General features: G+C 42.5%; 1 protein-coding gene across 2 annotated transcripts in view; it reads right to left on the reverse strand.

The window, feature by feature from the left end:
- Positions 1-2,849: 2,849 nt before the first annotated feature.
- CLRN1 (clarin 1) overlaps positions 2,850-14,566 on the reverse strand; it is a 43,473-nt gene continuing 31,756 nt past the window's right edge. Inside the window, exons 3-4 of one of the 2 annotated variants that reach the window (XM_050779806.1) lie at positions 4,187-4,323; positions 2,850-2,870 (exon numbers count right to left, since the gene is read on the reverse strand). In XM_050779806.1, the coding sequence (XP_050635763.1) occupies positions 2,850-2,870; positions 4,187-4,323 (158 nt within the window). Of the gene's footprint in view, positions 2,871-3,935; positions 4,324-14,566 lie in introns of those variants that run through there. The other variant, XM_050779807.1, reaches the window with a different exon arrangement.

Raw genomic sequence — 14,566 nt, forward strand, 5'->3', positions numbered from 1 at the left:
ATTCTCTTGGAGCCTTTGGCCTGGGATGTGCAACAGACACCGTCCTTTCCTATATTAAGGCACACTTTTCATTACACTTGGCTAAATAGAAAGATGGCAAATTTAAGTGCAAATCAGACAGCCATGGCATCCTGGAATCCACACTTCTGGATTAGCTATGCTACACATTTTTGCACAGGCAAAATTCATGATAAATTGGAACCTGAGGAGAGTGCAATGCCATACCCTGAAATTGCATGTTTCCGGTAGGGCACTGGCTTGAATTACTTGAGGGGCCCAAGCCTCCTCCTCCGTGCACTCTCTTCCAAACTATACCAGAGGAGAGAGAGAACACTGCTAGCAGGAACTCCCAAGTCTCTCACTCTTCTCTGCAATCAGGTTTGTGGCTTACAGTGGGAAGAGTGGACTTTTGCTGAGTGAGGGGCGCACCTACTTGTAACTCATTCTGGCTACTGCTTTCAGAGTGGGTCAAAATCCCTCAGACCAAGATTCAAGCAAAGAAACAATTTCTGAAGACGCTTGCCTTTTAACTGCATCATAGTTATCCCTCACCTCACTTCCACCCTGGGGTCTCTATAAGCATGGCCTGATACTGTCCACTAGGACTGGCAGGGGAGAGTCTGGAGATTTCTGACTTGGGTCTTCGGACTTTCCAAATAGGCTAGTAAATCCCAGCTCTGAGCTGTGACGCCCATGGATGTGTCTGGTTGCCTAAGTGTGAATTTATCACTAAGTCTGAAATCAAAATATAATTTAATTTGGTTTACATCATTATTTACAGGAGCAAGAGGGCTTTTTCCAAGGGGGGATTTTGGCCCAGAAGCAGAGATCCCAGTGCTGCCCAGTCTTTCTGTCTACCCTTTACTCTAAACTGACCGGCATCGCTGTGTCCCTTGTCACTGATGGAGGTGGCCCATCAGCCCTGAGCCAGGACCAACTGCCATGTTAAAGGGGCTTGAGAATGGGCACATCTCTAGAGCAGATACCGGGCACTGAACTAGTACAGGCCCCAGGATATCTAAATAAAAGAGACCAGGGGCAGCAAGGCAGTTAGAGAAACATGGCCAGGCTTGGGACTGGTCTTGAAGCAGCATTTCTATTATAGCAGCTGCACTGTTTTGACAACACTGGATCTTACTGGAAGGGGAGAGGGGGAGGAAAATTGAGAGGGAGGTTAATCTTTCCCCCACCCTCACCCCACTTTCCACCCTCTGGAGTCTATCCCTAGGTTCTCATTCAGGTTTCTCTAGGTAAATGGTTGGGACAAATATCCATTCTAGTAGCAAGCCACGCTTACCTTGGAGCTGGTGCACCCTACCGCTGCCAGTGTGCACCCTCTGTCTCCACCAGGGTTAAGAAGGGGTGGTGGTCTCCTTCTCCTAGCCTCTTACCAGGTAAAGGAACAGAGGGAGAGGAGAATAATAGCACTGTCCCTTGCCTTGATTGTATAAATGTATGAGACTCTGGCCATGTTGAGAGGCGCTGAACACCTGGAATGTGACATGGAAGCAGCTTCCCTGGAGGAACAGATGGCACCACAAGAGCAAAAGACCTTTGCAAACTGTAAGAGCCCAGATGTAAGCAGTGCCCCTCCTCTTCATTCTAATGCACCATCTGCACCTGTTTCTGCTTCATTCTGAAGCTTGCTCCTCTTCCGGTGAACACATCTTGCCTTGGCTGGGTCCAGCTGGACGAACCTAGGACGGTGTTCATACATTCTTCTTGCCATTCTTTCTGGCAGCATCATCAGCACTGATGTTCTTAATGATGACATGAGGGTGTCTGAGACAATGAAACAGGCTCCCCACCTGGCATGGTGTTTGCCTCCCCAGTGCCAGCAGGGGGCCCCGTGACCTTGTGAGAAGGCTCCCTGACACCTTGGGAGGGAGGGCCGGTCCCAGCAAAATGAATGTCATTCCCGGGGCCTTTGATTCCCACCGAGCGGGAGCCACGAACGAGTGTCCTGGCCAGACCCCTCTTCTAAGGGCTCCCCATAGGCCAGGGGACTAGGCGTTGCATCTACGAGAAGAGAGGGAGACGGGTGCACTGCTGGTGCCAGGTTGTTTCCTGCTTTATTTTGTGTGCTGTGTGCTCTGCAGGGACCTTTTGAGCGTCTCACAGTCCTGCTTCTCCTTTGCAGCCAGGGAACATGGTGGGTTTGCCTCTTAGGTCCTCATTAGATTTTTCAGCAGCTGCTCCAGCTTTTCTTTCTCTTTTTACAGAACAGAGAACAATTGGAGACCTGCTTTCTAAAGAAAAAAGGCTGGTGCTCGAAGGAGTTTTTCAAAACTCCAAGAAGACAGAGAGGGATCCCATGAGAGTGCAGAGGGTACCTGGTCTTGGGCACCTCCAGCCAACTCCTCACACAGGAGATGGTCCTTGTCCTCCCAGCCCACTCTTCATTTCCAGTGCTTTTGTTCTGGACCATTTCAGCTGTAGACTTGCAGAACTGGGCTCTAGCCTGTTACCAAAAAAAAAAAAAAAAAAATCCCCTTTGCGGCTAGACTGAATTGTAGTCTTCTAGAAATTCTCCAGGTGTGTTTTCTGATTTAAGGGGAAAAACCAGCATCTGGAAACTCGGTGTGTTCTGATGTCTGCTGGCAAACAGCAAATTGACACCAGAGTAAGTTATTTCTCAGGTATATGGTTATTTCATCCTTGTAAATAGTTCCAAAGGGAAAAGGTGTTTTATTTTAAGGAGCACTTTCAAACCTATTATATGAGGGCTGCTGAGTAACCAGCATCTGTGGTCAGAGGCCTGGTGATCTGTTTGCTGTCATTCTCTGCTTTTTCGTTGGTGCTTTCTGGAGGACAGCAGGTTGAGGATGAAGGAAGGGTCAGTTCCAGGCTCAGCTGTGGCCTTTAGTCAGCTGCAGATCACTTTGATGGGTAATTCAGGGAAAAAAAAAATTGACCTGGGTCATGCTTGGTGACAGCCAGACCAAGACCAAGATGACACAGTGATACCATCATAATCCCAGATTTAATATAATTTTCATAATTGCATATTAGTACTCAAGACACTATAGCTAGAAAAACAGCCCCCAATGAGTCATTTTTGCATCAAGTGTACTCGTAGAGATCATTTTTCATGATTCCTCAGTGGTCCCAGCAATTATCTTCATTGAAAGTACTGTCGTGAATGTAACTGGGACTCAGGCACAGGAGGAAAAATACCCTAAGCTTGGTTCTTTCTTCTTTTAGAGTTTGCAAATTTTGACCAACAGACATGGTTAATAAGACTATGCTTTTAAAAAACCTATATTTTATATTTATTTTATTTTTTAATTTTGTTAGTGACAGGGTCTCACTATATTGCCCAGGCTGGTCTCGAACTCCTGAACTCAAATGTTCTTCCGACCTTGGCCTCCCAAAGTGCTGGGATTACAGGTGTGAGTCACCATGCCTGGCCTAAGACTATACTTTAAACAAACTTTTTAAAAAAGTGGGTTGATACATTTTATAGATGTTCATTTAATACACAACTGTTTTAGGAAAGCGATTCCAGGTCAGTTTTCTGAAATCTGTGGCAACAAATGTGTGGATATATCAGAAATAGTATTTGTTTTTATTAAAATATATTCTATGTGCCTTTTGATTCCTTTTTGATGGAAGGGCATCTTACACTTTCATTTGTGTGTATATATGTGTATATATGTGTGTGTGTGTATATGTGTGTGTATATTATATGTGTGTGTATATATATGTGTGTATATGTGTGTGTATATGTGTGTGTATATTATATGTGTATGTATATATATGTGTGTGTATATATATGTGTGTGTATATATATGGAGTAACAATTTGTCGATTCTAGTCAACTGCCTTTGACTACCTGGGTCAAGCAATTTTCCACCAGATAAAATAACTTTTCAAAGCCTTCCTTCTGCTTGCCTTACTTTCCAGCCTGTACCCTTAGTACATAATTTGTAAACATTGTCATGGAGGGTCCTGATGCTTTAATGTATGCAGACTAAAAGGATATACAAAATTAACCACATCTAAAAGTGACCAAAGCAAGTCTACCCCCTTGTAAAATTATAGAAAGGTTTGCCTTTCAGTACATTAGATCTGCAGCTACATTAGTTGTTTCTGTGTCTTTAGATTTTGCAAAAGGGAACTGAAATCCAGCAAGTCGTATTAGGAGCCCATTCAGAAAATGAACAAAAAAGCAAATGAAAACGACCCAGAATGAGGTGGTATATTTTTCACTTTGTGTTTTGTAGACATAAGTCGCTTCTTTATAATTTGCAATTTTTTCTGAGAGGTGGTGGATTTTCACTTCAGAGGCAAACAATATCATGACAAGACAGCCACAGGAGCCTGCAACAGAAGAAACAACATGTTGGGACAAATATTTCCTGACTGTAAGGGCCAGGGAAGAGGGTCAATGTGTAAACCAAGGAAATCTCTTACCATCATCCCCATTTACATTCTCCACAAAAAAAATACTGCGTATTTGTAATCATGAGCCTGATTCTTCAATCTATAGGTAGTAGTGCTTGGGTTATGGTTCTGCTCTGAGTGAAGAAGATCTGTGTGTGTGTGTGTAGGAGTGCAGTGGGGGGTAAGGAGGTGGTTAGAATTACACTGATCTTACAAAGACTGGGAGATATTCCTCTTCGCATGATGTGAAGGCTGAATTGCTAGGCACTTTAAAGGCATAATGGTGGAATCAGGCTACAAAGAAGCCACTGCTATGATGTGGCTTCAAGAGAAAATATTTCTCTGTACTTCACAGCCATGCAGGATAAAGGCCAATCATGCGACCTCTTGTGAAAGGCCCCGGGCCTCCCTTCAGAAGGGTTACCACGGCTCCTTCGGCTTTCACTTGGCCACAGCAGCACAAAGGAAAACCTGAACAAAGGTAGCTATGGATAAGGTGTTGAGGGGGCGCACATCTCTATTCTCCTTGTTTGTAACAGAATTCAGATTTTTAGCTAGACATGTGAGTGTCTTGAATTAAGACGGCATTGTTCAACTAAGGGTGGTTGGGATGTATAGGTGGGAAAGTCTTCTTGAACTATACAGGTATTAGGGGCCTGTCCTTTCTTCCCTGCTTCCTCCTTGCTGTGGCTGAAATATGGATGCAATGGCTGGAGCTCCAGCATACATTTTGGACCAATGTGGCCCCAGAAATGGAAGAAATACGCTGTGGAAAAACAAGAAAGAAGGAGTCTAAATCCCAGATCTTGGAGTCTCTGGACCAGCCCTGGACTTCAACCTCCAGATTTTTATGTGTAAGAAAAAAAAATTTGTTTTATTTAGTACACTATTATTATTTTTCCCCCTCATCTATCACTCATTGGTAGCCTAATCTTAACAGATGTAGCTGTGATTTGGGTGAGATTGCTGGGGGACAGGGGCACTCCATACTGGCTGGAAGCTGGAAGCTCTGGTGAGTGTCTCCCCTGAAGATGGACAATGGGAGACTTCCAGATGGGTGGATGGCACAGGGAGCAGAAGCAGGTGGCAGGAGGGACCAGATCAGGAGCACATGGGATGACCAGGACTTCACAGCACTTCCACAGCCACTGTTCTACCCCAGGCCACCACAATAGGGTTCCAGTTAATAGGAGACTTGCTGGGATAGTTTTCTGCCTTAGGTGAAACCAATTTGGGTTCAAACCCTGATTCCTTTACTTATTATGCAAAAGTAGGCAATTTTAATATTCAGGTCTCAGTTTCTTCATCTATAAAAGGTGGTTAATATAAATAAAGCATGATTTGCATTTGGCATTGTAATTGACACATATAAATGCTTACTAATTGGTAGCTATTCGTATGGTTTTTATGGATTCCTTTTTTCTTGCAAGTCCTTATCATAATAGCTTGATTTAGGTCAAACCAATTTGGTTTCAAATCCTGATTCCTCCACTTACTATGTCAAATTAGGCAATTTTATTTCAAATCCTCAGCCCACCCCATATCAGGAACACCTGACTACATCAGGGTAGGCAATATAAAAGAACGTATCACAGTGTCTTTTTTTCCCTCCGGATACTCTTCCACTGATTTTATGTCTCTTTTAGGACAGGTAAATGCTTTTTACTCTTCAGTTAAAGTTAATCCAAATATCCTAGGAGTGGCAACATAATGGCTTGAGTTTCTTTTCATTAATTCACTCATTCATTTATTCATTAGACTTATATAGGGGACAGTTGTGGAGATTTAAACATTAAAGAAAATACACATAGTTTCTGCTCCCATGGAGTATAATTGGGCGGAGGACATAAAATCAATTACTAACCAATTACAGTGCATGTAATCAACGGGTAGTAGGGAGGCTGTTACTGAGAGGGTGGGCAGCATCATGGAAGTGTCCTTAGAAGGAGCCAGAAGGAGCTGTAGGAAAAGTTAGCTGAGCAGAGGGATGCTGGACTGTGTGGGGAGAGCGTTGCAGGCAAGAGGAGCTATCATGCAGGTGACAGCCCCCATTCCTTTCCCAAAGGTCAGGCTGGGTTTGGGGTAGAGGTAGAGATTGGGGGGTAGGAATGAGGGGAGAGGTGAGCAGAAAAGGCGACATCACATTTCTTCTACTTTAGAATTTCACATAGAACTGGCCCATCAGTTTAATCATCATCAAATAATTGCATAATGTAATTTTCTTGAAATTTCACTTTCTACTATCCTCAGAGTGGTAGATGAGAATATTCCTTTGTAAAATTTTGTCAGCCTATTTTTGTATTCTAAGCTTAAAACCAGTGCTCTCCCCTGGCAAAACCGTATTATTGCTTTATTGTTAGATCCTAACAAAAAGGCTGCAGTGCTGTTTTCTCTTTATCTTTTATTCGAAAATTGTGGAGAAAATGCCACTGCTTTTACCATAAGAGCCTTCTTTGTCCGAGGAGATGGTGAATTTCAGACAGAAGTGAAACACTATTTCCTGAGCACCTGAAAGGAAAATTCAAGCTCGGTTTCCTTTTCAAGTTGTTAAATATTTTAAAGGTAGTACTTTGTTAAGGAGACAGCGTTACAGCAAGGCTGTACTTCAAATTCCTAAAGTAAAAATTACTTGGGGTGTCATAAGACTCAAAGTCTTTTGCCATAGCTAATATTTCAAGCACACAGCCCCCAAAACAAAGTGTGCTGTCTAGTAGTAGAGAGGACAGTCTGATATCTTGCTCTGGGTTCTAGGGTTGATCACGAGGTCAGCATCGTCATTTCAGGGCCAGAGGATAAAAACCCAGCCTGAGTCTCATAACCTTTCAGTGACTGCTAAGGGATAAGAGATATGAAGAGAGACAACTCAGTGTGAACTTGGGATATTTTTGCTTCTTTCTGCCCATAGCTCTAAAAAAGACATGGGATCAAGGATAACTATTTATGACTTATGGACCAAAAGATACGCATGAAGAGTTTCTCTTTGTGGCATGGCTGCTAAGGCTATAAAAGAAGTGTGTAAGGAATATGAGTGATGTGAGAATAGGACTAAACCTACCCACTTCCAGTATGACCCTTTGAATCCAGCAAGAGGGGCTCCTGCTTTGTGCTCCACATTTAAAGGGTTCTGCTCTGTCTCTGTTCTGGAGAGCTTCCTTCCCATAGCACAAGGAATCCTTGAAGTCAATAGAACATACCCATCTGGCGTGCCCAACTCACATTTTAGTCCATACTCCTGGGACCCCGGAATTTACTTCATAAATAGCCCTGAGCCCATTTTCAAGGCCTATGTGGTCATTTCTCCTGGGTCAGTCCTCTCAGGGTCAAACGGTGGCTGAGGAATAGCTGTTTCAAGAGGCATGGTCAGAGCTCGGATACATGGTACAGTGTCCACACTCATATGCTTCAGGTTCTTTACCGTGTGCAGTGGAGCCAGGCAGGGGAAGAGAAGTGGGTTTTCATTCATACTCTTGCCCAAGACTTCACAAATGGTAGGATCAGTCCTACATGTCTCTCTCCTCTTTTTCCCAGTTATCCATGTACACCAAGAGCCCAAATCCACATGGTGCCATTTGGACAGATTCCTTATGTGTCTGTCCATCTGACCAACACTGCTCCTGCTCCCAAGAAAGGTTAGAATAAACCAGGACTTTGAAAAGCCTGCCAAACCTTGCTGGGGCTATAATTTGGAGTATAACCAGGCACAAGGCCCAGGTTTTGCTGCCCAGTGTCTTACTCAATGACCTACAGCCATTTTTCCTTTCATCCGTCTGATTTCCCCACCATCTGGCTGGTGCTGTAGGTTTTTTTTCTTCCTTTTAATGACTTTGATTACTGAGTTAATTTCTGACTGAATAGGATAGCTGAGTTATAGGGCTGTCACACCATGAATGATCAGTCAATTAACAAACGTTTGTAATGTGCTAGACACTGCACATTCATGACTCTCCTCTGACAGCTGTCTGAGACTGCAGAATTGAGCACCGGTCTCCCCCAGTCCTTACTATATGTGAACGTAGGACACAGCCATTGAGAGTTGCTTCTTCATCCCTGCGTGACCCCGAGGGCATCTACGCTTTTATGGGTGGGAACACCCTGCCAGGATCTGTGAGAGTCCAGAAGTACTATGGGTTTGGGTCCTCGAAGGGGAAGAAATCTCTGAAATGTTATCCTATTATCAGTAAGATCGTATTTTGGGAAATATTAAATTAGAATTTCAATTCCATTTAAAGTAATGATCAACATTTTCAGAAAGCTTTCAACACATCATCTTCAATTGTCTTATAGGTGACAGATATTAGGGGCATTTCATTGCCAATATAGAATGATAAATTGATAATTTCCTTTTCAAGGAATATTGAAAGATGATAAATGGGTGTGGGAAAGCCACAACTTTACAAGTGTAGGTGTTAATTTTCTCTAAAATTATGCCAATGTCACTTGAAAGTTGGTAATTGAAAGTAAGGTCACCAGCAATAATTTCTTCCCCCAATAGTTGTTCTGAGTCTACACTGCTCCAGAGACCGATGGCTACCATCTAGAAAGGGACAGAGCGACAAGTGAAGAGAGTTAATACCAAAGAGTAGATTTTGAGATTGTGATGGCAAGCAATTTGGTCATGTGTTTCCAAAGGATAGATGTCGATGAAGGAATAACACCACTGGGTCTAGCCTTTTCACTTTATCTTCTGTAATGGAAAGTTGAAGAGCCCATATCTAACCTAAGTTTTACAGATGTTATGTTATTGAGAAGGATGATTAATGCAAAGAAGAAATGATCTAAAAATACAATGTCTATCTAATTTGAATTTATTTTCAGAAATATGTCTGAAAATATGACATTTTCAGAAGAATGTCATTTGTTACCAGAAAATATTTAGCTACTTCTGTTTTATTCATTTATTCAACAACTATTTATTGAGTGCCTATTGCACTGTTGTGGGAACTGGGGGTACAGCACTAAATGAAACAGGTAAAAATCCCTTTCTTCACAGAGCTCTCAGTGATGGAGACAATGGAAAAAGAGGGAGAGGCAATAACTTGATAAGTACATTCAATAGTTTATCAGAGTGTGATATATATTAAGGAGAATAAAACAAAGCAGAGAAGGGGGATAGGAAGGCTGGGGAGGGATGGCCAGGGGAGGCCTCATAGGGAAGATAACATTTCAGTGCATCTTGAGAGAAGTGAGGGAGTGAGAAGGTAGATATTTGGAGAAAGATTATTTCAGGCTGAAGGAAGAGTGAATGCAAAGGAAGTAGGTGGTTTGAGTGAAGAGGGGAGGAAGGTAAGGGATAGAAATAGGTGAACTGTCTGTGTGTATTTCTGAAGTAGATACATCAAGTGGTGCTTTGGAGACCATAGCAAGGACTTGGGTTGTGACTCTAAATGAAACAGGAGGGAAGACATACATTCTGAGTAGGGCAAGAATCTCTTTGCAACTGTGATAGAAAATGATTAAGCATTTCCTTGCACAAGGTCATGGCTGGGCCATGTACAAAATAGATGAAACACGGTCCTCCTACCACACCGTGGACATGAATGACCTGGAATGTGATTCCTCACAACACTGCCCATTCAGCCACTTCCCTGCATACGAAAATGAAATTCTTTGCCCACTGCCAACATCAGCTGTCTAACATTACTTCTCTTTTCCTTCTGTGGCCTCTTTTCTAAGTTCTGTTCTGAGAAACTAGCAGAATATTTTCATTGCTGGGTTTTCCTGCCACAAATCCTTTATCCTTCATCAGGCTCTGTGGCTTTGATGACTGGACATCCCTGTATCTCTTTCTTGAACTTCTGAAAAAGTGCGCCTCCATAAGGATTGGCGTAGAGATGAGATGCAGATTTTTTTTCACCACCATTTGCAGAATAATGTGCCCCAGACATATTTCAGAGTCCAGGTTATTATTAATACTGAAACTGATATATAATGTAAGTGTTCTATTTTTAAACTGTTCTTTGTTTTCTTGTCTTTGTGTATATGAATGTGCTTATGTTCCATGCCATAGCTGTAATTATCATAATTAGTTAGGCCCATACTAGGAGCATCCTCTTTTTAAAGAAAGGCAGCAATTTTGTTTGCCTTGCTTGCATAACTCATAGCAGACACTATATGTAAGAGAAGGCATAACTCCTGATGCTATATGTAAGAGAAGCTATACGTAAGAAATGCTATATATAAGAGAATAATTATAATCATTGTAAATGGTAACAAATACAATTTGCAATAAGTTCACATTTTGGTGGCTTTTATCACCTCCAAAAGGCCTGAACCAATACTTTTCATGTCATTCTCAGAGAGTATTCACAGAACTACTAGGATGTTCTACCACTGACCCATGTCAAGTCTGCCAGCTGGCCTACTCTCATCTACATGCAGATCTAGGTAAGGCTCTCTCCCATCAACTGGAAAACATCTAGAATGGAATATATAAAAGGCCCCCACTCAAATATCAATGCTGCAACTGAAAACTGTGAATCTAATTGCTTCTATATTCAGCTCCCTCTTTTTTGGTTCTCTCTCTTCCTCTACCTCCTTAAGTTCTCTCTCTCTCTCTCTCTTTCTCCCACTGTATTATAAATCTTGAGGGAAGTTTTTTCACCCCCTTTTCCCTATTCTGCCTTCTCCTGCCCGCACCTCTATTACAGGTAGCCCACTTTACACAAAGCTCACTGCTGACTGGTACCCTTAAAACATTCCCTCTGGGACACCCATAATATCCCAGTTTTCCTTTTTCCTCTTTCTCTTTGGACATTGCTACTCAGTGTCTTTTGCTGGCTTTTCCTCCTCCTCAACCAAAAAATTAACTGTCAGTGTTCTTCAGGAATTGGTCCTATGCCAGCTTTTATCTATGTACGTTCTCTCCCTAGGTGATCTCATCCAATTTTATTGCTTTACATAATATCTATATCCTAATAATGCCCACATTTATGTCTTTCTTCTAGACCTCTTCACTGAACTCCAGATTCATGTAACTGACTATTTACTTGACATCTCCACTTGGTGGTCTCATAGCATCTCAGACTTGACGTGCCCCAAATGGAACACATGATTTTTAGTGCTGAGTTCTTCTCCCCACCTTTTTCTTGTCCTAAACAGCAAGCCTGTTCCTCCCTTGTCTTATCCATAATGCCACCACTATTTATTAGTTGCATAAGCTACCTGAAAAATATTTTGAATGTACTTTCAGAATGTTTTTAGAATCCATTCATCTTTTTTCACCTCCAATGCGATAGTATTGTCTTTCACCAGACATTTCTTAAAGAGGTAAATCAGCTATCAGACATCTCTTTAAAATCTTTCAAAAGCTTTTCATTGCAATTAGAATCAGTTCTAAAAGACTTACCATGGTTAATATTTAAGGTCCAACATTAACTGGTATGAACTGATCTCTCTAACCTCATTTTTTCCTTGTGCTACTTCCCCCTCACTACCCAGCCCCTAGCCATGTTGGCCTTCTTTTGGTTCCTACGGCAAGCAGATCTCTTTCCCTAGAGTCTTCAGTGTGCTTCCTCTTCTACTTGGGATGTTCTGTGAAGGTTCTCAGTTCCTTCTTAGCTTTAGAATTCAGCTATTGGAGCAGTATTCCCTGACCACCATATCAAAGCCAGACCTCTGCTATCATTCTCTTTCATAGCAACTTGTTTATCACCCTCATTGTAATTATTGCAAACTATAATAACTTAATCATTTATGTACACTTTTGAAATTAGATGAGATTTTAAAAGGTGTCCGATAGATGATTACCTCTTTAAGAAATGTCTGGTGAAAGGCCATACTATTGCATATTATAGCAACATGTTTATCACCCTTATTGTAATTATTGCAATCTGTAATCACTTAATTATTGAAATACACTTTTGTTTGACTCTCCCACTAGACTACAAGCTCCATGAAGACAGCACTGTGTGCCTGATTCACTGTGGGATCACCAGTGCCTATTATAATGATTGGCACATAGTGGGCACTCGGCCAATGTTTGACAAATATGTGAAATATATTCACCTATATTACAACCCTGAGCACCAGCTACAAATTAGAATGACTCCAGAGAGCTTAAGGTAAAATAGCAGTGCCCAAGCCCTACCCCCAGAGACTATAATTTAATGAGTGTTGTGTGAGACCCGAGATCAGTCATTTTAGAAAGTTATTCAGATAATTCTAATGTACAGTCAAAGAAGAGAATCACTGCCCAAAATGAACTATGGGGGATGATGAAGGTCTTACTAAAATCCTACCTTGGGAAAAAGACTTCTCAGCACCAGTTTGTAAATGACAAGATGAGAAAGAGCAAACTGGCTGACTTGCATGGGTTTCATGCAACAATATTACATGGAGAATGCTGAGGAATATGAGCTAAACTGGAGGCTGTGAGAGTGGAAGAAATGTCTTGTTCAGGAGGCAACAGAATATGAAGCCATAAGTATGAGCGAGCTGTGTGACTGAAGCCATTGCTGGCCTGGTCCAATGGGTTGCTTTCTTTCCTTTTCTACCTGCTGGGTCTGGCATGCACCACATCGGGAGACAAAAGGAGATGCCCATAGCAGTACTCTGGGCAGTGTGGAAAGTTCCAGATAGACAATTGGGAGGACTTCTTTTCCCTTCCCTTCCCTTTCCCCCTTCTGCATGCCCCAGGATGCCAAGTCTTGGGTGCCCATCCAACAGAGAAGTAGACAGTTGAAGAAATGACTGTAGAATGACTTCAGCACAAGGATAGGGGGAAGCTTAGGGAAGCTGGATGTGAGTGGGGAGGAGAAAAAGAGAAAAGAGGTCCAAGGAGGAAAGCATTTTTCTTCTCTGCTGACAGTGAGCACTGCCACCTGGGCAGCACACACTGGCGAGAGAAACAAGGGAGGAGAACCAGTCGGTGGAAGAGAGCTGACCTCTGGCGTCTCTTATTGGAATGTGACTCGTACGTGAAATAAAGGACCCCTAATGCAGTCTCTGGCCTCTGAGTATGTAAGGCATTGGCTCACATTTAGAATGTTTGGGATAAGGGCTACAAAACCCTACCCTTACACAATTGGGGCTTAGAGCCAGAGTCTGCATGGACATTACAACTGTGAATAAACATTTCCAAAGTTCCAAGGGCTTCTGGGTACCCTATGGGATTTAAGGGGAATGAGGAAGTCTGTGATTCCAAAGTGACCTGTTTATCCCCAGAGGTCACAAACTGTCAGTCCATCTCACCCTCAAATGTGTTTTTTTGTCGTAACAGTATTTTTTTTTTGAGTTATTGAACATTTTGATATTTAAAAAATAAGTATTTGCAGCTTAAAAAAAACACTGGATGATCTAAAAACACTGGGCCTTTATCCTCTGCAAGACACAGATCTGGAGCTGGCTCCTTCCCTTCCTTTCTCCCCTTCTCTTCCTTCCGTGATTCACAAAACTTTATTGAGCCCAAGCTTTTACAACAAATTTGAGGGTGGGTGAGACGGAACAGAATGCAGGCAGAGGTCCTGATCGTTTCCACATATATTTGTGTGCTCAGGTTCTCCTTGCATTAGACTTGGCCAAAGGCAGAGATAAGATCAGGGATTTGGATTAAATTCTGTATTCTCTGAGTCATCTCGCTTTTCAAATGCTGTTAGTTTGGTCGTCTGTCAGAACTGTCAAATAATTTGTCTTCCAAATGGGCTGTTCTTTGGAATTTCATTCAGAAGCTGGAGCGCTAGACGGCTGTGCTGCTAATAAGTTGTTGCGTCTCACCTTCACTCCAGCTTTGCTTTTCTCTGCTTTATGATGCCAGGTCAAGACTTCCCAAACTAGTTCTGCCTTTTCAGCTGTTTTCTGTCAAAAACGAGCACCAGGGGGAGAGGGAAGACAAGAAAAGAAAAGAGAGAAAGGCCCACACCTTCCACTTCACTTGTAGTTCTCCCCGGTGGCAGCAATTGGGGAGTGTCCAACCTTTTCCACACTCACAGAAACCCCTCGTGGTGTCCCAGAGCCAAGTCCTCAAGGTCTTAAACACAATGCTCTGGGGTCTCTCCTCAAGCTTCTAGGTTCTGACAATGCCAAACTCTTTTGTTGGTTCCCCCAAGCCCTAGGGGTGGAAGCTGCTTTCTGACATTACCATCTTGGAGTTACCTCGGGGTCTCCTTTTTGTTTGTCAGTCTGCCAACACCTGTTGAACCAACTCCCTGTAGCTCAAACTTGAGCCAGCCTCAGAATCTCCTGA

This window comes from Macaca thibetana, chromosome 2 (genome assembly GCF_024542745.1).
Source record: "Macaca thibetana thibetana isolate TM-01 chromosome 2, ASM2454274v1, whole genome shotgun sequence".
Lineage (NCBI taxonomy): Eukaryota > Metazoa > Chordata > Mammalia > Primates > Cercopithecidae > Macaca > Macaca thibetana.